Below are 25,069 nucleotides of genomic sequence, written 5' to 3'. Positions count from 1 at the left end.
ATGGACTGGGATGCAGTGTGTGGAGATCGGTCCTGGGATGCAGTTAAACTAACTGGCCAAGTTGTGAGCTCCTCATTAGAAACTGGAAATTGTTCTGTGTCATCAGCAGTGGAAATCTATAACTTTAAGGCTGTTCATTACGATAGTTCTAAGTCAGGTCTTTTTTTCCTTTTGTACTCAGTCTGCTGTCGGCCTGAAAGCTCTTGCCATTTCTCCGTAATTAGATACGATGTTTTTTTTTAATAAAAGGGGGAATCTGTGAGATCTGTAAAATAACAGATCTTTCTCACAGAAGTGTTGTTATGGGCCTTAAAGAGGAGTGATATGACATGGACTGTTGGATGTAAGGTTTTCGTTGGTGTATTCTAGAGAAAATAGAATGGAAATATGGCACCAGAGGTACTGCTATCAGTGATTTGTATTATTAAAAATGTGTTGTTGTTCCTCTTTGGAGAGGGGGGGGGGTGTGAAAAATAGCTGAAGCGTTCATCTTGTGTCCTAATCGGTGGCTGGTTTTGGTCTTGTGGCAGTTTGATGTGAGGAGTGATCTCAGCTGCACACAACATGCTGTGCTGGGTCTGTGTGCTCCTGGGCCTCTTGGGGAGGAGGCTTTCTGTTTTGTGTTTTAACTGTGGGTATGAAAACCTTTTTAAACATGTCAGCACAAATACGACAGGCATTTGCCTTGAAACCATGGGGGGAAAGCCAGCCTGTGTCTGGCGAAATCCATTCAGTTTACAAACACCGCTAACAGGCAGCAGGAGTAGGCGACTGAGAGAGGACGTGTCTTCCAATGGCGGCCCAGTCAGATGTGTCTGTGTTAGCAGAGCGAGTGTCTCTCTGGTTTCCATTCAGTTTCACTCACTAATCTGAGTGCAAACGTCAATTCAGACACACACATATGCATACACACACACACACACACACACACACACACACACACACACACAGACACAGACACACACGCACACACACACACACGCACGTGGGCATGCATACGTGCACACACGCTTTAGCACGCTGGAACAAACCTCAGCGTCGCCTCGACAGGAAAGCGCCACACCCAGACCTGCTCCAGGCAGCTGCCAGTGCTGTTATAATTCACCACTGCCCACATACACACTAATGTGCGGACACACACACACACACACACACTCAGACACTGCCTGTGTGAATGCACAGAGAATTAAAGTACCTCTTTCACTCTCTGTCTCTCTCTCACACACACACACACACACACACACACTCTCTCTCTCTCTCTCTCTCTCACACACACACACACATACACACACTCTCTCTCTCACACACACACACACACACACACACACAGGGTGTGTTGCGTTATGTGTGGAGGAAATGGGAGTGGATGTAACACTCAGCTCCTCTCTCCAGATACAGAAGGACGCTCACTGAGATGATTGTGTGCCGTACAGAAGCTCATTCCCCGCTTCCTTCCACAGAGTTTCTGTGTGCTTCCTGAGCACATCCGTGTGTACAAACTTCAGTGCGACAGAGGCATAATATCTGGCACTGGTGTGAACGCACTGCTAGTTTACAGGTTGCCTGTACACAGTAATCTGGCGCGTGTGTACACGGCAGGGATAAATTTGTGTTTTCAGACGGCGTATTCTTTTGAGGACTAGCGGATCCGGACTCGAGCAGCATCGCTGCCGCAGAAGTGAAGATACACGTGGCTGCCGACAGGTGTATTGCATGTAACCATAGCGATAGGGAGATTTTTTTATTGGAAATCACAGTATCCTGATTAAAAAAATTTCAGCTTCACTGGTTTTTTAATTAATTACAGGGGGCCACTCTGAGACTCGTGGCAGGGGCGATTAGACTGAGATCAGGCGCTGATGCATATCAACATATCAATTATCTTGTACAGCTGTCGCTGCTCTCCAGTGATATGGCCTTCCCCTCGACACTCACTGTCCCAGCTGAGGACAGAATGCAGCATGTCAACATCCAGTAATAATGCTAAATTATATTACTTGTGCGCTGAGCAGGCTCTCTGCTTATTGGCTTACGTGACATCTTTGTATCGTGCTGGATATTTACTGAAGCAGCTTCGGCTGAAAGCCATGTATCGACAGTGACAACGGCAGCAGGACCTAACAGGGAGTTTTTTTTTGCCGTAACCCTGTCCTTGCAGTGTATTTTTGGTCCTCCCCAGTGAACATTTGTGTGGTGAGAAGTCTGTGAAACACCATTTTGGTGTTCAGGTGAAAAACCCAGCTACGTTTGTTGTAAAGTTAAACTTTTAAAACCGACATAGCCAGGCTATATCTGGGAAAAATCCTGAAGGATGTTGGGGAAAACCTTTCTCTGTTTATGTCAGAACATCTCTCAGCCAACATTTACACCCATCCAGCCATCTAGACTGCTATTGCTCAACGGCTGCCACTCTCCCGTGTCCGTATTGCTCTGTTTGTAACGGGGGTGGTTTTTTGGGGCCTCTGGGCTCAGTGAAAGGGGCACAAATGCACAGTAGACTGTGGTTTAGCCCTTGTTCATGACAGCTTCTCCTTATCAGCCCTTTGAAGAGTAGGTTTTTTCCGAAAAGTTTTTATTTTTGTTTTAAAAGTTCTAAGTCGGTGTTCTGGAGCTCCACTGCTTTCAGTCACCGGCAGTGATTGTTACATCATCAGCTTTAGAATGTTCAGTGGAGAGCGTTCCAATCACACTTCTGTGGTCTTGCACCTTGACGGGTTCCTGTTCTGACTGACTCAGCTCTGGCCATCCTCAGAACAGCACTTTCTCTCTTTCTTTTTGTTGTTCCTTTTTTAATTCTGGAGCTCTTTGGAGGGGAACAGTGGTTCATGTAGCATGACAAATGAGGCAGACATTCTTTGCCCTACCCCCCCCCTCCCCCCCCGGCAGTGTGGAGTGGTTTGGGGGGAGGGGGGCGTTTGATTGTGGTGGGGGCTGTCGGTGCGCAGATGCCAGGGAAGGTGTCGGGGGACCCTACAGGGCTCTGACAGGTGAAGCTCGGGGCCTCTTACCTCTGCCAGGCCTATGATTTTGGTGCCATCTTTTTGGGGCGTCCGATTTTTAAGGGAAAAATAAAAAAAGTGAAATTTAAGGGGTGGTTTCCCGGTCATTTGTAGTTTCAGGGCCCTGTGTTTTTGAGGAGGGCGCGTTGAGGTGCTGACCTGAGGAAAGAGAGTGATGGGGCCTCATTATCACTTCCAGGCCTCTTAAGTGTGGCATCAGCAGCCATTTTGACCGAGTGTGTGTGGAGCCCCTCTCCTCCCAGACGAGGCTGGCGTTTGTTCTGAGCGGGGGGGAACGAGCTGATGCCCACTCTTTCCGCCCCTCGTCTTCCTCAGAAACGCCCTGGAGCTGCTTTCGCGCCCGCCTGCTATCGCTGGATTGGCCTGAACAAAGCTCTGCGTTTCTCTCAGATGCTAATCTGCTCCTTCCCTTCTGGGCAACTTCAGCCGCAGACTGCGGACGTACTGCCGTTACAGTCATAGTCCTTATCGAAAGCAGGGGGTGTTTCTGCATCGGGGGGGGGGGGGTCATCGTAAAGGGACTTGACTGACAGGGGCCCTCAAAAAATATCAGAACATGGGATTTTCTGGGCTGGTGGGGCCCAGTGTGAGATCCTCTCATGGGGCCCAAAATCCCTGGTGGCCCCCCTGTTTCTGCAGTTAAGGATAAGAAATATTCCAATGCTGTACATATGCATTTATTCCCTGACATTAGATGCATGCTTCTGATATATGTAAACATATTTTATTAATTTAGTCGTGATGATAAAATCCAGTGAGTCGAATAATCATCTGTCATGTTGCTTCATCATATGTATATTTAATATAAATGTGCAAATATGCAGATCAGGTTTTCATTATCAATCCCAGACTTGACAAAGTCTTCAAGAATCTAGTGCTGTTATTACCGTTTCTTACCTGTCGTTGAATTCATTGGAATAACTGGTCAAATCGATCGATCGGCAGGCAGGGGGCACTCAGAGGGGCCTTCTGTTGTGTGGGTTACTGTAGCTCTGGGTTCGGCGATCTCTGTTCCCTGATCAGGGTGTAATTCTTTAGTCTCTGCATGCATGTTTTCATCCTGGGGGCGCACGGCAAGCTCGGTGTTTGAATTAAGTATCCTGTTCATATAACTCTGATAAGTAAATAGAGCGAAGGGATAACACGTGTTTGATTTGCACTGCTGGGGTGGGGGTGGGGGGGGTCATGCATGGTGTTATTAAAGAATGCGTCCTACCTTCACTTTCGTTTGTTTGTTTGGTCACGGACCAAAGGTGGCTGTGCTCAGGGTATGCTCGTGTGTGTGTGTGTGAGAGAGAGAAAGAGAGAGAGAGATAGAGAGAGGAGGGAGAGAGAGATAGATAGAGATAGAGAGAAAGAGAGAGGGGGGAGAGAGAGAGAGAGAGAAAGAGAGAGGGGGGGAGAGAGAAAGAGAGAGAGAGGGGAGTTTGTTTTCATTTTCCCTTAGTTCAGCACATCTGAGAGAGAACTTTCTGGAACTCTGGAGCCCTGTCAAAACAAAGATGGCCGAGCAGCTTGAAAGGGACGGGCCCCCCGAACGAGCAGAGGCAGAGAAAAACGAGCCCCTGAGAAGGCAGCTGCACACACAGGCCTGCGGTTCCCCCCGCCGCAGCTGCGTTACCGTGCCGACCGGCCGCCGCGCCAAGCCCTGCCCTGCGCCGCGCGGCGTGGAGCGGCGCAGCTGGTAGCGCTTACCGCCGTCCGCGCTACAGAGCGTGTGATTCATTAGCCGGGACAGCGCGCTTAGCGCCAGCTCTGGCCCTGTTATTGTTAGGATGTGGTAAAATTATAAATATGGGATGCTGGAATCGGGGTGCGGGGGGGATTTGGGGGGGGTGGGGGTGGAAATATGCGACTTGTTAAACTTGCGGGCCACTGCTGGTTTCTCATGGTCGTGTTGCAGTAAAAAAAAAAAAAAAAAACGGAAAAAAAACCATTCTGTCACAATTTGTTGTGCGAATGGCTTTATACAAAAAGGCAAACAAACAGCCGGCATCAGGCTTGGTAATCACTGTGTTTCAGCTGGATCACTTTAGAAAACACAGAACGGGTTTTTTTTGGTGGATAGCGTTGTGCCGACTTTAAGATGGCGCTGGAAACCCAATCGCGATTCGGCCTTCATCGTGTGCTGCTTGAGTATATATACTTCACAGTCCATAAAAGAGCGTCGCCTGGGGCTGGTATTTTCTGCAAAAGCGCTGCAATAATAAAACGTTGCTGATTTTAACTTGATAGAAATATGTGGGGCAGGAACTTTGAGAAATTTAGCCTGTCATGGGTGAGGGCTGCCTGTTAGTCAGAAATAATCGCCCATCTTTCAATCACTTCACATTCCGGATGTGGTCTACTGTTTATTTCTTTTGTGGTATATATATTTTTTTCATGCTTTATGTATATATTGGTTTTCAGGAAGGTCTCTGTGTATTAGTTGCAGAAGGCCCCCTCCCAGGCAGCTGTCCAAAGATCTGCCTGTTTTTCTGCTCTGCGCTAGCGGTACCTTCTGGTCTGCGGTAGCGATATCCGCTCGAAAGATGGACGATGGGGCCGGGTTAAACTCGATATGCGAGTAATGCCTTTCCTGTGAGGGGGAAGGTGGACGGAAAGTGGAGAAGAAACCGTGCCCCCCCCCCCGTCGCCCCCCCCTCGCCCCCGCCCCCTCACCTGCCAGTCTCACGCACGGCACGTCATGTGACGCAGTGCAGCCGCATCGTTCCGGGCCTACAGCTAAACACGAACGCCGTTCTGAACCAGACCGGTTAGCCCCGCCCACCCAGTCTCGCTCACTCCCCGGCCACGCCCCCCACATCACTGTTTCCCCTCTGTGGTATTTATCCTGATGTTTCTCGAGCGCGTTCTGTGTGGCTTTGGCGTTCATATAATCTTGGCATGGAATAGCGGTTGCTTAAGTGGCTAACTATGTACTATAACGTAGATTATTATCGCACTCGCTAGCAAGCTAACTACCAGCTAATTGGAAATTGTTGCCGTGCAGCTGTTGCTGTAGATAAATAAATTAAATACGTGTGCTGTAATAGCTTTTCATGGCTCATTTGCATGTTCACACATATGTCTGCATATATGTGTATGCGCACCAATTAGAACAGGCGGTGCAGTGCATGCTGGGAACTGTGCCTGGAATGACAGTATGTCAGACAGAGTGAGAGCTGCTGCTGGTGGTGTCAGAAGCTAGTTTAAAAAAAAACCTCTCAGAGCATCTAAAAAGGTTCACTATACTATTAATTATTTTTTCTAAAGTACTCTTTTCTTATAAAAACAAAAGAAACCATTCATGCCTGAAATTGAAATGATGCCCATTCCTGCCTTTACGTTGTTGTTAATTGTCACGGATCACGCTTCCATTGCACTGATATACTACAGTGATGGATTGTGGTGGACTCTGGACTGGAATGAGTTAAGCTCTCTGTCTCCCTGGCCTCAGGTTTTCCTTAGTAATTGCAGCTTTTGCGAGCGTGTTTCGGATCAGCGTTAGTGGAACTTGAACAAGGTTCAAATGCTCGGTATTTGGAGGAAAATGAGTTCTACAGTATGCCGATAAGTTTCGCTGGCTCGGTTCCTGTACATTAAACAAGCGAGGACAAAATGCTTTAAATGTGCGCATGGTGATTATGGCTTCCTAGAATGTGGTTAGCGATTGGGAAACATTTTCCACGCGGGGTAATACCAGTGTTTAATGTCCCCCCCCCCCATCTTTAAACTTTAATGCCATGTGAATAATGGAATTCTTCGGCAAAGGGAGAAGAATGGAAGTGTGGGGAGGGGAGGGGACTGGTCAGCTGAGCCCGACTGGAGCTCATTTAAGAGAATTATTTTCTGCCGACTCATTTATGTTGTCAGTGTGCGGTGTCATAAAATACCCAGCATGACTGCCAGGTCTGGTGAATATGTAATATTTTTATATTTAAAATAACAGCCTCTTTTCATCTTTACTTTGGCACGCACGCACGCGCACACACACACACACACATACACACACACACACACGGTCACAGAGTCAGTACTGGGGGGGTGAGGGGGGGTTTCTGGGGGTATCTCTCTCCACAGAAAGCAGTCATGCAGCGCCAATTAGATTTTGTCTTGAGGGGCTCTCTCTCTCTCTCTCTCTCTCTCTCCCCCTCTCTCTCTCTCTCTCTCTCCCTCTCTCTCTCCCCCCTTCTCTCTCTCTCTCTGGCCTGGTGGATCTCTGAAAGGTACAGCAAAGAAAGCTCTTTGTTTCAGTACCTCCACCTCCCCAGCGCTAATCCACTCCTTGGGAATAGTTCCAGGGCCTAAAAGCAGAGCCCTGCTTTAAGATACGCGGGCCCCCTCCCTCTGGGCCCCCTCCCCCTGCACCCCCCCCCCCCCCCTCTGGCCTGGGCGAGCGGTGGTCCAGACTACCGCTGTCCGCCGTGTGTGTGAAGAATGCGCTAAAGCAGACAAAAGGATTGGCAGCGTCCGCGCCGCGCCTGACTGAGGTCCAGAGACTCCGCACAGCCATAAAACACCTGGACAAAATCAGCAGGTGACGGCGGGCGGAGAGAGGAGATCAGTCACAGCCGCCCCCACACCTCCACCCCCCCCCACACCTCCCCCCCCACCCCCCCCTACACCCCCCACCACCTCCACCCCCCCTCCCGCGGCGAATCGAGTGACACTGCTCACTGTGACAGGGGGCAGTTTTAATCTCTGTGGGCTTGATTGCCAGGCGGTCCAGGGACCCCTTGGCCCAGACTAACGGTGGGGCTGCCTGTGCTTCCCTGCGTGGGGACAGAGTGATTCGGCTTTAGCGCAACTTAGCTCTACGTCAGCTCAGCGTTAGCTCAGTGTTAGCTCAGTATTAGTGCAACATTAGCTCAGTGTTAGCTCAGCATTAGTGCAACATTAGCTCAGTGTTAGCTCAGCATTAGTGCAACATTAGCTCAGCGTTAGCTCAGTGTTAGCTCAGCATTAGCTCAGCGTTAGCTCAACGTTAGCTCAGTGTTAGCTCAGTATGAGTGCAACATTAGCTCAGTGTTAGCTCAACATTAGCTCTACGTCAGCTCAACGTTAGCTCAGTGTTAGTCCAACATTAGCTCTACGTCAGCTCAACGTTAGCTCAGTGTTAGTCCAGCATTAGCTCAACGTTAGCTCAGTGTTAGCTCAGCATTAGCTCAACATTAGCCCAACATTAGATCAGCATTAGCTCAGCATTATCTCCACAGTCTCCCACACACGGCAGGCTGCTGCTCTTAGTGTTATTTACTGCTGCCGGATCCAGCTTCAGTAAATAACACTACTGTTGATTCAAAACTTGTCACATCTGCTTACGAGCAGGCAAATTCATCACAGGCCTTACTGTTTCACCAGTACTGAAGGACCACATTTTGGGTAAATCCTGGAACATGGAGTACTACTGACCCATTCAATTCTGCAAAAACATATTGAATCATATGACTATAAATGAATTCTAAAAAATACGTGAATGTTTAAAAAAAAAAAAAAATTGATCGTCCTCTCATCTTTCCGTATGTGATGAGAGTGAAAAGGAGAAAGAGAGAGAGTGAAACAGAGAAAGAGGGAGAGTTTCCTTTCATGTACCTCAGTAGGCCCCTGTGTTTATTGTCAGTGGAGGGCTGATGTCAGGGCCCATGTTGGGGCCCCTTGAGGCTCGGGGACCCGTTTTCGGAGGTGCGCTCTGTGCCCCGTCCCTCGGGGTTTGGGCGGGGCTCGGCCCTCGCTCCCTCTCCTCGCCCTGCGGGGGGCGCCAGCTCGACGTGCGCCCTCGCGACGGCCGCCTCGACGCAGCTGGCCATGAAACCCGATAAAGTACCGCGTATGAGGAGGGGAACGGAATGAGAGCGGGGCGCCAAAAACATCTGAAATTCATCTGCGCTCATCGCTGCCCGGGCCTCCGTCCCCCCCCCCTGTTTATTTTAGTTTGTTTTTCCCGACCGGCCCGTTCCCCTGCGCTCCTGGTACAGCGTTACCGTTCGCAACCGTTACCCTGGAACACAGAGCAGGGGGTCCGGGGGCCGAAACGATTGTTTGTCACGTTTAACCTCCGTCTACGATTGATTAGGGAAGCACACGGTACCGGAGTATACAGGCTGTGAATAGAGTTACGCCCCCTCTCTTAAGTCCGGTCCTGTTGCGCCCTGGCATTCTTGTACTGCTGATTCCCTAACCTTCTCATTTCACTCCAAAATGTGGCTGCTCACATTTATGAAATATTTTCTAACCGGAAAAAAAAAAAAAACTTTAACCGCCAACATATCTGGGAGATTGTCACAGGAAATGTTCGACTCTCTGTGAGGTTCACGCAGCGTAATTCCTTGTTAATTGGGAACATGCGTGTTCCTGGACCCGTCCCTTCCAGCAGACGGCTGGCGATCTCTCCAGCTCAGCTGAGCCAGACGGACTGTAGGCTGCGGTGAAATTTACAGAAACGCTCAAACGGAAAATGAGTTATGCTGGGAAAACCGTTAAAATTTGCCGCGCTTTTCCCCCTCGAGGTCACGCCATCACGACACACCCGCTGCAGAGTCACACACACTCCTGTCTGGTGAGCCTGGGGTCTGCTTGTGGCAGCCTGAACGTAACAGGAGACATAACACACACTGTCCCTGCATGGAGGAAGCTCAGTATGTGTGGTGTACCTCCCACTACAGGAGGTTTTTTTTATTTTTTTATATAACCCTTCTTTATTAGTCACCTGTTTTTAATATTGACACTGTGAAGTCCCAAGGTATTCTTCTGAAGTTAGGGCTTTGATTTTTAGGACACAGTCGGTGCATTTTCTCCACAGATTTGCTCCACATTTTTGGCAGGATATTAACGGTGTTTAAAGCAGCTGAACTTCTGCTGGAGAAAGGCTTTCTGTAGGTGGGGGACTCAGGGAGATGGTGTGCCTGCCTGCGGTAGAACCGGGCTGGTGTTTTCACGGTAATGCTCTCACATATAGCCTACGTGGCCACAGCAGCCTTTGGGGGGGGTTTTTTTTTTTTTTTTTTTTTTTTTGTCTTTTTTTGGTTTTCGTTTTTTTTTTACCTCACTCCGGCCGGTGGGTTTCGGGCTGTGGAGAGGTGGCCAGCTCAGGGGACGGGCAGTGGCCCAGCTCTCTGCACAGAGCTGCAGGAGCAGGCACCGTTTAAGCTGGGATGAGATGGGTGGATTTGCTGCCTTGTCCATTTTGTTGTAGTCCCAGAGAATGAGGAACAAAGCGAGCTCCTTTTGTGTTCCTCCAGGAGGACATAGTCTTGCACACACAAGCGCACACACAAACACACGCACACACACTTGCACACAGAATACACCCACACATATGCACACACAGTCATGCACACACACACACACACACTCACACACAAACACACACACACACACTTCTCATTATTGTCCCTTGTCCTTTGAGCCAAAGAGGAAGCCCAGACTACTTTAGTGACTAATGCACAGCATTTGGCATAATAGCAGCTCTCCTGTACTGTGGTGACATACATGAGCACACGTAACCTGACTGGCCCAAACACACACAACCTGACTGGCCCAAACACACACAACCTGACTGGCCCAAACACACACAACCTGACTGGCCCAAACACACACAACCTGACTGGCCCAAACACACACAACCTGACTGGCCCAAACACACACAACCTGACTGGCCCAAACACACACACAACCTGACTGGCCCAAACACACACAACCTGACTGGCCCAAACACACACAACCTGACTGGCCCAAACACACACAACCTGACTGGCCCAAACACACACAACCTGACTGGCCCAAACACACACAACCTGACTGGCCCAAACACACACACAACCTGACTGGCCCAAACACACACAACCTGACTGGCCCAAACACACACAACCTGACTGGCCCAAACACACACAACCTGACTGGCCCAAACACACACAACCTGACTGGCCCAAACACACACAACCTGACTGGCCCAAACACACACAACCTGACTGGCCCAAACACACGCAACAGAAAGCGCTCAAAATGGGAGTCGCTCACTCTAGACACACTCAAAATTTTAGGGACTTTCCTTATTTCCAATGCAGATTTTTTCCCTCTCTCTCTCTCTCTCTCTCCCCCCCCTCTCCCGTCCTTTTGGTCGACACGCTTGTGACATTCTTCTCTTCCGCCGAGATCCCTTTCTTCCCCCCGTTCCCCGTTTCACGTGGGCGTGCGCGCGCTCTCCCAGCCGAAGGAATCCGTAACAAAGCGCTAGCGTCGGAGAGCCGGGCTAGGCGCCGCGCCGCGGCGTGAGAAGTGGCTTCTTTAAGTGCTCTGGAATGCGCTGTCTCGTTAATAGAAAAGATATGAGAAGCGTAATTACCGGCGGATACAATAAGTCGGTGATTAGAAGGGCCTGCCACGGTGGCAGCTGAGCAGACAGTTGTGTTCTAATTGCTTTATTACAATAAGTTAACTATCTTGTCAGCTGTCAGACTAGCTTTGTAAACAGGGGAAACGGATAAAAGAGTCGTTAATGGTCTTTTTTTTTTTTTTCTTTTTTTGCCGGGCAGACCATAATAACAGTGTTTGCCCTGCAACGACTTACTCGTTGTCACAGTGTAACCCGGCAACCTCTGGTGGAAATCGTGTTTTCATTTTGGCACGTAAATTATTGTTTTGTGTCTGTGTGTGGGTGTGCATTTGTGCGTGTGTGTGTGTCTGTGTGCGCGTGTGTGTGTGGGTGTGCATTTGTGCGTGCGTGTGTGTCTGTGTGCGCATGTGTGTGTGTGGGTGTGCATTTGTGCGTGCGTGTGTGTGTGTGTGTGTGTGTGTGTGTGTATGTGTGTGTGTGTGTGTGTGTGTGTGTGTGTGTGTGTGTGTGTGTGTGTGTGTGTGTCTGTGTGTATGTGTGTGTGTGTGTGTGTGTGTGTGTGTGTGTGTGTGTGTGTGTGTGTGTGTGTGTGTGTGTGTGTGTGTGTGTGTGTGTGTGTGTGTGTGTGTGTGTGTGTGTGTGTTCGGTGCAGATTTTTATTTATTTAACTCCCCAGAGGTGTAAATTTTTGTGTTTATGGGTTGAAGGGAGACAATGAAATTTAAGTAAACAATTTCAGTGGCTCCACAGACTATGAAGGTATGAAGGTAAATAAACACAACTTTGGAGAGTGTGTGGCTCAGCAAGAACAGCGTGCTAAATGGCATCGGGACTCAGGGGAAATAAAGCCATATCTCTGGAACACAGCGCTGGAATTAGTCCGCTAACTTACTGTTGCTCTCCCCATGTAAAGCAAGCGAAAGGCTCTCATTCGATATTCTGCCTTCAGCCCCCTGCCCACAGCAAGCGTGCGCAGAACTCCCTCTGCAATTAGGAGGGAGAAAAAGGGGAAAGTGCTCTCATTCAGCCGGGCTTACGCCAGTCTAGCCGTCCAGATCCTCAGATCAATTTTTTGGCATGAAAAATTAAGCGCAATTAGAGGCCGAGAAAGAGCTTCGAGCGTCGAACTTCAAACGGCATGCGTTAGCCCGCCTTCGCCACACCGGCCCCTTCAACGCCCTGGCGCTTGAGCCGCGTCTCCGGTCAACAGATAAATAATAACACACTGGCGTGTTTATTAAACGCGCTTCTGAGCGCCGAAGCTAAAGTGCGTACCGCCATCGCTGGAGCGGCGGCTTCCTGCTCCGCGCCGCGGCGGATGATCTCCGCAGGAAGTGTCACATGACGCTCGCTGACCCGCGAAGCGGCGGGTGAGAGGAACGCGGTCTGACACGCGTGTAATCCCGCTGCGGGGGGGAACAGGTTGTGATTCGGGATCGAGTAAGGATGACCTGACAAAAGACGGGAGCTGAAGTCTGGAAGCAGAAGGAGAAAGATGTTTTTTTTTTTCTCTTCCCCCCCACACACAAACGCAAAGCCAGCAGATGGGTAAATCTCATGCGCTCTAATTTGCATTAATCTGGGATTACTTAATGTTAATGTTAAATACCACCCCGCCTGTTAATCTGGCTTTTCAAGACTGACCCTAAATCTCATTAACGTGCTGCGTGGCAAATGTCCCTGTGGTGGTTTAAGGTTGTTTCGCTCACAGAGTTTGTGGCCGTTATTTTCCCTGTGTGTACGCCAGGGCCTGGTTATGGGACAGCGGTGGGCCGTGAGAGCCGTGTGTCTTACGGCCGGGGGATAAAACTCTCGCCCCCGATCCCTCCATCCTGGGTCATCGTGGAAAGCAAATACCATATTTGGATTTTTTATTTGAAGTTAGTTTTTTTTTTTATTTTTTTAAAGCAGAAATTATTAATGCCAGTTTTAAACTTTCATGGTATTAGTTTCAGGTAATCTAATATCACGCTTGGCTGGCTTCGGGAAAGTGATTTCCTTGTATGGGGCTGTCTGATATCTCATCGTCAGCTTTTGTTTGGCTTATTGGGGTGACGTGGATCCACACCGTCCCGGGACCCCCCCCCCCCCCCCCCCGGGCCCCCCCGTATTCCCGCCGTACGGGCCAATAGGCTTGCGTGGCTTTTTCGGGATGGATGACATCATCGAGGGCTCCGCGTCCCCTCCCCGGGTCCGCCATTTTAACTTTTGGCTGATTTGCGTAAATTAACAGACTCAGAGGCCCCTCCCATCTGTGGCGGAGAGGAGTTCAGCCGCCGTTTCCAGGGAAATGCCGCTAACCCCGCCCGCTTCGCGAGGAAGCGACGGGGGCGTTCTGGGCTGTGGCGAATCGGGGTGTGGGGGGTGGGAGCGGGTGGGAGCGGGTGGGAGCGGGGAAGCACACATCGTGTCTCTGTACAGCTGTGGGGCACCTCCCGGGGAGGAACCTTCTGAGGGGCGCTGGCTGGTCTTTGTGGATTAAGCTGCCGTTTGTTACTGGGAAGTTTACCTCCGTGCTGGTGTTGGGTGTTACCTCCGTGCTGGTGTTGGGTGATTTGTACTACCACGTTTTTACTCATTTTTACACAAAGGCCATGGCGGTTTGCTTGTCCCTCTTACGTGACCTTTGAGGAACTTTCTGATCAGTCTGCTCTGTCCATCTTGTCTGCTCTAAAGAAATTGGGGGGGAAAGAGAGCCTTCAGTAATTACAGGTCTGTAGCGTAAATTCCTTTAGGGTTCGCTCCTTCCCCATTAGCAGAAGAGATAAGCGGAAATGTATTCAGATTTAACCGCGCAACAGGGAGTGTTTCCTTTACGGTAAATGCACTCATTTTTCTTGCTTCTTCGCCCAGTGTTTGTGTTTAAATTTGATCACCCTTCCCACATGGGACCCCGGAACACAGGTAGGGGCGTCACAGGTTTGGGGCGTCTCCAGCAGCCCAGTGGTGCTGGCCTTCTGAAGGTACCCCTTAATCAGCTGAGGTGCGCTGTCTACGCACGGCCTTAAAACTGGAAAGGGGGAGGAGAGATGGGATAGCTGACGCTGGGATGGCTAACGCTGGGATGGAGTTTAGCCTGTGGCGCATGCGCTAGCCTGGGCTAGCCTGCAGCTAACACTGGGATGGAGTTTAGCCTGTGGCGTATGCGCTAGCCTGGGCTAGCCCTCAGCTAACACTGGGATGGAGTTTAGCCTGTGGCGTATGCGCTAGCCTGGGCTAGCCCTCAGCTAACACTGGGATGGAGTTTAGCCTGTGGCGCATGTGCTAGCCTGCGCTAGCCGCTTAGCGAGCCGTTTCTTCTGCAGCTCAGCGATGGCGGTAATTATTATGGCTCCTAATGGCAGTTAATGGACGAGGCAGAGAGACAGAAAGCTCAGCACAGCCTCACATGAACCGAACCCAGCGTGCTTTCAGCACTATTTAATCAGCGCACACTGCTAATGGATGTGCTGCAGCGATTGAAAATAATAATATTATTAATAATAATAATAAATAATAATAACAATAATAATCAGGGCTGCAGATGGGGGGGGGGGGGCACTGGGACACACAGCACAGAGGGGGGCCCAGGATATGGGGTGTCACTATTTTTAATTTGTAAATCCTGGGCCTGAGAGTTCATAGCTGTAGCCCAGATAATATTAATAATATTAATAATAATAATAATAATAATAATAATAATAATAATAATTCTTGCTTTAGTATTGTTGTGTATATGGTATTCCTTTGTATTCCTTTGGTGTATTTTGGTTTTTTGGTCTGTTTTCCATCAACGTTTGTCTCTGACTTTAATTTACGGTGAAACCAGTGTGATGTTATTACTCACAAACAGGAAGCTGGAGAGCTGAGCGGGTTATGTTTTGGCGACTGCTGAAACCCACTAAACTAAACTGTGCTGTTGTTTAACAAGCTAAAACTGGCATTAATTCAGTAGTGAAAGTGACAGAGGATGCTGACAGAATCCGTGTTCTTGGTCAGGGATGCTTGCAGTAGCTTTACTGGAAGAGTCCTTTTTGGATCCCTCTCCATTAAGCATACTAGCTCTTGCGATGTCTCTTATTAAGTATTTCAGGTATTTATCAATATTCATCAACAGCATATTGGGGCCTCTGCAGTCTGCTTATTGCTTAAGTAGAAGAGTGTTCATAAGGACAATTGTTATTAATCATTTAAAGAATATTTAACCGTAGCCCCAAATGTTCCCTTTAGCTAATTTGTCTTCCCTGCAATACATCAATTCAAAATGTATAGTTGCACTGATTTATTTCATTTAAGGTCACGTTTTTCTTTGTTAATGATATTTAAACAGTCCATAATTAATGTCACATGGAGCAGAGCATGCAGAAGAGTTAATCAGACTTTTTATTCTTTTTTTTATTCTTCTGTACTTGTACTTATGTACTGAGAATAGGCTTGTCAGTCCTTTACACTTCAAGACAGAACATTATTTTTTGTCCAGAGACAATGTCCTGCTTTCACTCAACATTTGTTTTTAACTTTGATTTACAAATAAAAGCAAGTGTTCTTTTTTTTTTCAGAAAGACAGTTTGCCGTGTTTTGAATTAACTTGCCAAACTGGGTTTTTGAGGGGAAACAAACTTTTTTTTTTAAGAACAAATGTTGATTAAATCCAGACCAAAGTTATTTTACATTTGTTCTTCACAAATGCCATTTTTCAGCTTCTCTGATTCCACAGGACTTCGGCTTGGAGAGATTTCAGTAATGAGAAGTGAATGAAGTCGTGTGCCTTTTTTTTTTTTCCAAGCGGATTTTTTTATCAGCTATCAAACGTTTGTGATTAACACAGGGGCTTAGCCGCCCCATCTTTCTTGGCCCGACAACACCAATGTCAGATTCGGTATCTCTGTGTCTGTCCAACCACATTACATTTTAATTCTTCTCTTATCTTTTCAAAGAGTCCTTCAATTATTGTATGAGCACGGCTGAGTGAATGGCTTTAATTTGTATTGCGGTTCCATCTCTCTAAGCACGTTTAGCCGTAGCATTGCAGCGCAACGTCGCGCCGGTTGAACTAACCCAAGTTCGTCTTTCTCCCGCAGGCCATCCGCTGCACTCTAGTGAACTGCACCTGCGAGTGTTTTCAGCCGGGCAAGATCAACCTGAGGACATGTGACCACTGCAAGCACGGCTGGGTAGCCCACGGTGAGACGCTAACGCGCGCTACGACCCACATGCTACACCCTGTCCACTGTTCAGAGCAGGGCAGCAGTGCTAGACGCTAATGTGTGCTACAGTACATGCTACAACCCGCATGCTACGACCCACGTGTTACACCTTCTCCACTGTTTAGAGTCAAGAGTAGCAATGCTAGACACTAATGCGTGCTACACCCTATCTTCTGTTTAGAGACAAGGGTAGCAGTGCTTCAGGTTTTTCAAGAGCCTTTAGAAAATACTGGCACTGCTGATGTCTGGTTGTTGTTGTGGTGTGATTATTAGCATACATTTCAAAATGTGCGCAGGCCTTTTTGCGTTAGACATAGCCCTTCCAAATGAACTAAGCGTGTGTTGGGATCTGCGGTCAAGGCACCGTAGACTTCAGGTGTACTGTGGCAGGTGTGTGTGCCTGTTGCCAGGTCAAACGCAGGTCGGACAGGAACACGACAGCCCACGATTTAAACCACAGCCACGCTAACGTCACGACCTCCTTTCCTTTCACCTGGTCCATCGTGTGACTCGTCAGAACAGTAGCAGAAATGTAGAGAGCTTTATCAACTGCACAGAAAATAAACACAGTATATCAGTATGGCCCATTTAACACTGTATAAATGTGTGTACTGCATACAGCTGTGTACACATTTACTTGCACTCTGTAGATTTTAAAACTAATTTTTGACTTTGGGGTTTAATTAGTCCAGTTTGCTTTTTTATTAGCGGTGTTTTAATAGCAGCAGCGCTCGTTATTCTCAGTCTACAGCGCAGACGACTCAGTGTGTCAAACGAACAGGAAGTTTGGAGCTTTGAATAGGTTTCATGAACCTCCTGCATAGTTCTATTTTCACTTTGCATTTTTTGTAAGGATAAAATAGTGTTTTTTATTTATTTATTAAGAAAGTATAATGATAACTCACTTAAGTAGCCAATTTGTGGCATTTAATAACTTTTTTTTCCCTCATGTGTTTTATAATCATTCATACACATTTTATAATTGCTTAAAAGCTGACAAAAGCTGACCTATGCATAAGACTTTGTAATAAGGCTTTTAAAAAAATTTCTTCTATGACATTTGAAATTTCATTGAAATAGAATGTTTTGTTGAGGTTTATGCCTGATTGTGAAGCTCATTTGATGATGTTATGGTAGATAATGAGTTGTAGTTAATACTGTTGGTTGAGAACTGAGTAATTTTATGAAGCACTTAAAATGTAATATGAAGTTTTGCTATTGCTATATATTACAAGCGCCCACACTATATTGTCTTAATGAACAATATTTATTCATGTTTATTGTGATACTATTTCTCAATTATACTAACAGTGATGGCAATATGACGTGTTGATGTTTTAAATGTACACTTCGAGATTTCTTCAATGACTTGGTCCTGAGATTACCTTTTCTTATTGAATCTTTGATCAATAAGCAGTTTACAAATGGTTTCCAGTGCACATATTTTTATTTACCCGTGCGTGTCTGCACATATGTAAGTATTTTCACATTCTCAGCTCTAGAAAGTGATTCTTATGTCTTTATAGCTAAAGAATTTAGAGCCATCCGGCACAGGATTTTTTCACAGTGATACAGTTTGGAAAAAAAAAAAAGGAGGAGAGAGGGGGAAGAATAAAGATAAAAGAAAACACCTGTTTGGCCGGACGGAGAGGGCCGTCAGCGATCGTCACCGGGCCCCTGTTCAATCTCCCTCCATCCCTCTCAGAACTGTCAGGGCTCTTTTTTATATTTCATTTCATCTGCGCATTGGCAGCGGCTCTGACAAGCAGTTCTTCATTTTTTATTATGTTCACGTCTGGCGGGATCTGTTGTCAGGCAAAAACCTCGTCAGCGGAAACCCTGTCCCAGGATCAGAGGAGACAGAAACAGGTGTCACACAGACAGTGTAGCCGCGCTGTGGAGAGGGTTTGTGTGTGCCTGTGTGTGTGTGAGTGTATGTGCGTGTGTGTGTGAGTGTGTGTGTGTGTGTGTGTGTGTGTTTGTCTGTGTGTGTGTGTGCGTGTGTTTGTCTGTGTGTGTGTGTGTGTTTGTCTGTGTGAGTGAGTGTGTGTGTGTGTGTGTTTGTCTGTGTGTGTGTGTGTGTGTGTTTGTCTGTGTGAGTGTGTGTGTGTGTGTGTGTGCGTCTGTGTGAGTGTGTGGTTGTGTGTGTGTGTGTGTGTGTGTGTGTGTGTGCGGTTGTGTGTGTGGTTGTGTGTGTGTGTGTGTGTGTGTGTTTGTCTGTGTGTGTGTGTGTGTGTGGTTGTGTGTGTGTGTGTGTGTGTGTGTTTGTCTGTGTGTGTGTGTGCGTGTGGTTGTGTGTGTGTGTGTGTGTGTGTTTGTGGGGTAGGGATTAGGCTAAAGACAGAGAGGCAGGCGGTTGCATTAATGCTGTCGGCTCTTATCAGCTGGATGTTATTGTCACGTGCTGCTGAGTGTGCAGTTGTCTGGGAAGGAGAGGGAAGATGGGAGACAGGGGGAAACTTGATAGTTATTAACAGACGAGGCAGTTTGCGTGTCAAAGCTGGACGGGGTTCAAAGTTTGCTGCTGCAAAAAGGAAGGGAGGTAGAAAAAAAAGAGAAAATCTGCAGACAGCAAAGCCTGTGAAGGAACCGTGGTGGTGCTGCAGGCGACCAAACGCCAGGAGCAATCTCGGCTTTCAGTCGTATTGCAGAGAACTGAAGAAAGAGCCAATTCAGAAATTATTTAATTTTCATTTTGTGCAGAGGAGCAGAAGAAAATTGTGTGTGTGTGTGTGTGTGTGCGTGTGTGTGTGTGTGTGCGTGTGTGTGTGAAATTAAAATCAGCAGATTCAGTTTATACAGAAATATAATAAACTATATGGTGCCAGCACATCCAATGTAATTTTGCTGTTGAAATGAACATTATATAGATTACCATAACTTGTCATATATTATTTTAAATTACAATACACTTGTGTCCTCAGTTCTGATTTTTGTACTTCTTCAAAGTGATATACCTTAAACTATTATTTAAAAAATTCTAATGTGTCAATATGTTTAACATTATTTTAAATATTTTCATAGATAATGCAGCTGGCATTGTGGTGCATTGACGTGTGTAATCTCAGGTACTGAGGCCTGTCTGTGTTCTGTGTGTCTCCCCCCTCACCCCGCCCCGCCCCAGCGCTGGACAAGCTGAGCACGCAGCACCTGTACCACCCCACGCAGGTGGAGATCGTGCAGTCCAACGTGGTGTTCGACATCAGCAGCCTGATGCTGTACGGGACGCAGGCGGTGCCCGTCCGCCTCAAGATCCTGCTGGACCGGCTCTTCAGCGTCCTGAAGCAGGAGGAGGTTCTGCACATCCTGCACGGCCTGGGCTGGACCCTGCGGGACTACGTCCGGGGATACATCCTGCAGGTACGGCTATATACACCTATACACACACACTCACACACACACCTATACTCACACACACACACATACACCTATACACTCACACGCACACACACACACACACACTCACACACACACATACACACTCCCACATGCACACACACACACACACACACACACACATACACACTCCCACATGCACACACACACACACACACCTACACACACACACACACACACACATACACACTCCCACATGCACACACACACACACACCTATACACACACACACACACTCATACACACACACGCACACACTCGCACACGTACACGCTATCAAAAATTGTTATGAACGCCCGAAAGAAACATTCACCAAAACTCTGTTTAAAACAAAAAAGTCTAAATGATGGAAATCCATCATCTGATTGTATGTCTTTTAAAGACGTTCCCCCCTTACACTCAGGAAATGTCTCGTATGCGCAGGGAGCAGTCTTTAATAAAGTTAATTTCGCTGGACGGCTCCCGGGACCCGCAGTGACAGTTAACACATTGCTGTTCACCTCCCCTCGCATGGCTGGAGGCTGCTCCCCCGTTCTAAAATTTCGTTTTCGTGATCTGTTCGCAATATGTCCCTTTGTAAAAATACAAAAAAAAAAAAAAAAACGAAGAAACAAGAGAAATTCTGATTGTAAAGCCACAAGTGCCCCCACCCCCCCACCCCTTCCTCCCCACCACCACCACCGAAAATTGGAGTCAGACACATTTCTTAATCAAAGGTACAGCAGTTTGGTCTCGGAACAAACCATAGTGTTCCTGAATGAATTAGTTCAGAGCGACTTTACATGTGCTTGTGGTTACCCCACTGTGTCCTGAGCCAGAACAAGAGAGACAGAGAGAGAGAGAGAAAGAAACTGAGACTCAGAGAGAGAGAGAGGTAGACATGTTCTGTTCTGAGGTCAGGAGTAAGTGGTACAGTGTGCTACCCTAGGAGCACTGGTTTCCAGTCCCTTTTGGGGGGGGGGGGGCTGGAGGGGGGGGGCAGCTTATAATGACCAGCCTCTTATTATATTTGAGTAGGAGTACCCATCACATCAGTGTATTGTCAGCACTGTCTTCCATGTCTCAGTTCTGTTAGTTCTGTTGTTTTTGATTCTATCTCAATTTTTTGGTTGTTTAAAAAAAAATTTTTTTCAAAGATTTTCCCCTCTGAATACACGGCTTGAAAAATGACCAATGTGAGACCAGACCATGGCGGCTGTGAAAATATTTTACCCCCCCCCCCCCCCCCCCCCCAGCAATTAATGTCAGCTGTTTCTAATTTACGTCACCTTGAAGTCACACCGCACTTCTCACTCTCTCTGAGCATCACACAACCGCACTGCTGCTCAGGCCAACTCCTCCGAAAATATTTGCTCAAATAATCTTCAAAGAACCTCGAGCAGGCTTCGGTCAGTCACAGCGAGGACGTTGAAATCCCATAATGCCCTATTAGGCTGTTAGCAGGGGTGAAATTTAATCTGTCAGAACGCTCAGGTGGACACGTTTACCATTGTTGCTTCTGACAACAGTCCACAGAATGTTATTCCTAGTAAAGGACAGAGGTCCTTGGGGGCAGTTGGGAGGAATATTTTGGCCAGTACTGGCCTTGTGGAGGAGAGGAGTTATCAACGGTCTTCGCTGAGAGGAGAGGAGTGGAGAGGAGAGGAGACGTTTGAAAATAAGCTAATGACAGTTACAGTCCCTCCCTGCTTAAATCTGTATAACACTAAGGGTTAATTAAACTTTCTGTTGCTCCATGTATGGACACACCTAACATATCTTGTGCACATTTCCTGTAAAGAGGCATGTTTTTTTTCTTCTTCTTCAGACAAATGACACATGGCCCCTGGAAAAAATGAAAAAACGTCTCTCTAAAATTAAATAATGCTTTTGTTCACCTCCCCGGCTTTCAAATGGGAGGGAAAAAGGGAAAAGCTTCTATGTCTGTCGTTACTCGCAGTGTTTTTTTTTTTTTTTTTTTTTCCAAAGTAATTATCCTATTTTTACCTCCATCACAAGGTAGCGATGTGGAGGTACGTTGCTGAGCAGCTTTTGGGGGGGGGGGGGGGTCTGCTGTTGGGGGGGAGCAAAAAGTGACAAAGGAACTCAGTCAATGCGCATTCAACAGCAGCGCGCGGCTAATCGCGCTAACTAATCCCCCTCACCTCAAAACACCGCGTCTCTCTCGCTCGCTTTCCCTTCCTTCCGTCCTTTTCCTCTTCCTTCCTCGCGGCGTTTCCCCGTCTCTCTCTCTCTCTCTCTCTTTTTGTTTATTGGTTATTTACCCCGCTTGCCCGCGTGCCTCCTCCGCCTGTCTATCAGCGTGCGAAGCGGGGAAGTGGAGACGAGAACCTCGCCGGGTACTCTCGGCTCTGACGGGTCGCGTCACCCCCACTGCAAGAGGTGCTGGAAGGCGTGTCTCCGAATTCTTAATCCGCCAGCTCATGAATATTCAATTAAACCCAAAAAAAAAAGAGAGAGAGAGAGATAGGCAGGAAAACTGTGTTAAAGAGGGGATGGATTTGCGGAGGGATAAGATCACACAAACAGCCTGCGCTCTGTTTTTATTTTTATTTTTTTGGGGCCGTTGGACTGAACGGGACGGAGAGGCCTACAGCAGTGTTGGGTGTGCGTTTAGGCCTGACTGTCCCATGGGCCTGTACCCTTCTGGTACCTCCACATCCACATGCTTCCCTCAGCTGTGTGTTAAAAAAAGACCTTTTTTTGCCACGCTACCCGTTGTTTGAATTTATGTGCATTTAGCATCTGGGCTAAACTTGAGGAGAAAAACCTGCTCCTGTGTTTTTCTTGTTTGTGTGTGTGATGTCACTCTTTTGTTGTGGTTTTAAGTTCCCATTATGTATTGAATTCGTTGTTAGTTATACAGTGGTAGCTTAGCTTCAAATAAAGTGACCTTAATTTTTCTCACTAAATGTATTTTAATGAATAAAATTTTTTAATTAAAAATAAAAGAATAACTAAGGATAATTAATTCTTTCTGTCCATTGTTTATCTGGTTTTTAAAAAAAACCTAACCAATTTGATGTTGTCAGAGATAACGTAAGAATAATAAAAAATTTGTAACTTAAAATCTATTATTTGAATTGATGGCACAGATTTAACGTGTATCCTTTAAAAACAATCAACTTGGTCAGCCTTTTTGAGGAACAAATCCACTATTCGATACCCTTTATGGAATTGCTTCTTTGACAGAGAACGCTCCAGAACATCAATTTCACACTGAATTTACGCCGGATTTCTAGGCTTTTATTTTTAAACCCGGCCAATATGGGAACAATGAGGCCTTACAGGCCTCCGTTAGCCTAGCACGGCATTCTGGGAATGACAGAATGTGGGCATAGAAATGATCTCATTAAAGAAATGGGTTGTAATGAAGTTTCTGTAATTGATATAGACAGCAGTGTCTATATCAGAATCTAAGATGGTCACTTTAAAAATATTAGGAAATGGAAGTACCTGAAACCTTAAACTGTAAAGGTAAAACAATCTTGAGCACAAGCAAACAGGCCCACATGCACACACATACTCTCACACACACACTCTCACACACGCACATTCATACACACACACACACACATGCACACACACGCCCACACCCACACATACACACACACCCTCTCACACACACGCACATTCATACACACACCCACACACACACACACACACGCACACACACATACACACACACCCACACCCACACTCATACACACACACACACACACACACACACATACATACACACACTCATACACACACACACTCATACACACACATACTCACACACACCCACACACACACACACACACACGCACGCACACGCACACACAAATACACACACACACTCATACACACACACACACACACACACACACACACACACATTCATACACACACACACACACACACACTCACACACACATTCATACACACACACACTCACACACACACACTCATACACACACACACATACACACACACACACACTCCCCATCATGGCCCTTTCACAGGGCCTGTGACATTGATGCAGCTCTGCTTTCCCAGAAGCCAGTCTGAGGCTAACAGTGTGAGGCTAACTGCAGCTGAGGGGTGTGCTGGCTCTCTCTCCGCAGTGACAGGCGATGCTTCACGCTCCAGCACACAGAAATTTGAATTCCACCGCTTGTGGCATCCGTGTAATGCTTAGCAGTCGGTTACAACCGTTAACTACTCGCTTATAAATAATCCTCTCTCCCCCCTTCCCCCGGTCCTGTCTCCCAGGTAGCGTACCTGTCACCGTTAATAACTCAGCCCCGGTTCCCCGGGCAACGTGCCCGTCACGCGTCACTCACACCGCAATTCAGTCGCTCGGCCTCGCCCGTCGCTGCGAGGCCCCGGGCGGCGGTGCGACGGGATTCGCCGCGATCCCTGACCGCTCGCTGTACGTGGCACTGCCCCCCCCTCCCCCCACACCGCGTGTCTGTGATCTCGCGGCCGTGTTAAACGTGTGGCGGGGGGCCCTGTTACTGCTGAGCTCTTTATGTGGGACCGCGCTCCACCACGACAGCTCTGATACCCGCTCTGTCTGACGCTCACGCTCTGCCTGCTAGAGCTGTCTCTGGGCTTCATACCCGCTCTGTCTGACGCTCACGCTCTGCCTGCTAGAGCTGTCTCTGGGCTTCATACCCGCTCTGTCTGACGCTCACGCTCTGCCTGCTAGAGCTGTCTCTGGGTTTTATAACCGCTCTGTCTGACGCTCACGCTCTGCCTGCTAGAGCTGTCTCTGGGTTTGATACCCGCTCTGTCTGACGCTCTACCTGCTAGAGCTGTCTCTGGGTTTGATACCCGCTCTGTCTGACGCTCTACCTGCTAGAGCTGTCCCTGGGTTTGATACCCGCTCTGTCTGACGCTCACGCTCTACCTGCTAGAGCTGTCTCTGGGTTTGATACCCGCTCTGTCTGACGCTCTGCCTGCTAAAGCTGTCTCTGGGTTTGATACCCGCTCTGTCTGACGCTCTACCTGCTAGAGCTGTCTCTGGGTTTGATACCCGCTCTGTCTGACGCTCTACCTGCTAGAGCTGTCTCTGGGTTTGATACCCGCTCTGTCTGACGCTCTGCCTGCTAGAGCTGTCTCTGGGTTTGATACCCGCTCTGTCTGACGCTCTACCTGCTAGAGCT

At 47.8% G+C, this 25,069-nt stretch overlaps 1 protein-coding gene across 7 annotated transcripts in view; it reads left to right on the top strand.

The window, feature by feature from the left end:
• bnc2 (basonuclin 2) overlaps nt 1-25,069 on the top strand; it is a 293,681-nt gene that overhangs the window by 217,281 nt on the left and 51,331 nt on the right. For all 7 annotated transcript variants that reach the window (XM_035426255.1, XM_035426256.1, XM_035426254.1 and 4 more), the window contains 2 exons: nt 16,395-16,497; nt 19,645-19,880. In XM_035426255.1, coding sequence (XP_035282146.1) covers nt 16,395-16,497; nt 19,645-19,880 — 339 coding nt within the window. The remainder of the gene's footprint in view (nt 1-16,394; nt 16,498-19,644; nt 19,881-25,069) is intronic.

The sequence above is a fragment of the Anguilla anguilla genome, chromosome 7 (assembly GCF_013347855.1).
Source record: "Anguilla anguilla isolate fAngAng1 chromosome 7, fAngAng1.pri, whole genome shotgun sequence".
Taxonomy (NCBI): Eukaryota; Metazoa; Chordata; class Actinopteri; order Anguilliformes; family Anguillidae; genus Anguilla; species Anguilla anguilla.
This window is presented reverse-complemented; position numbering and strand designations above follow the sequence as displayed.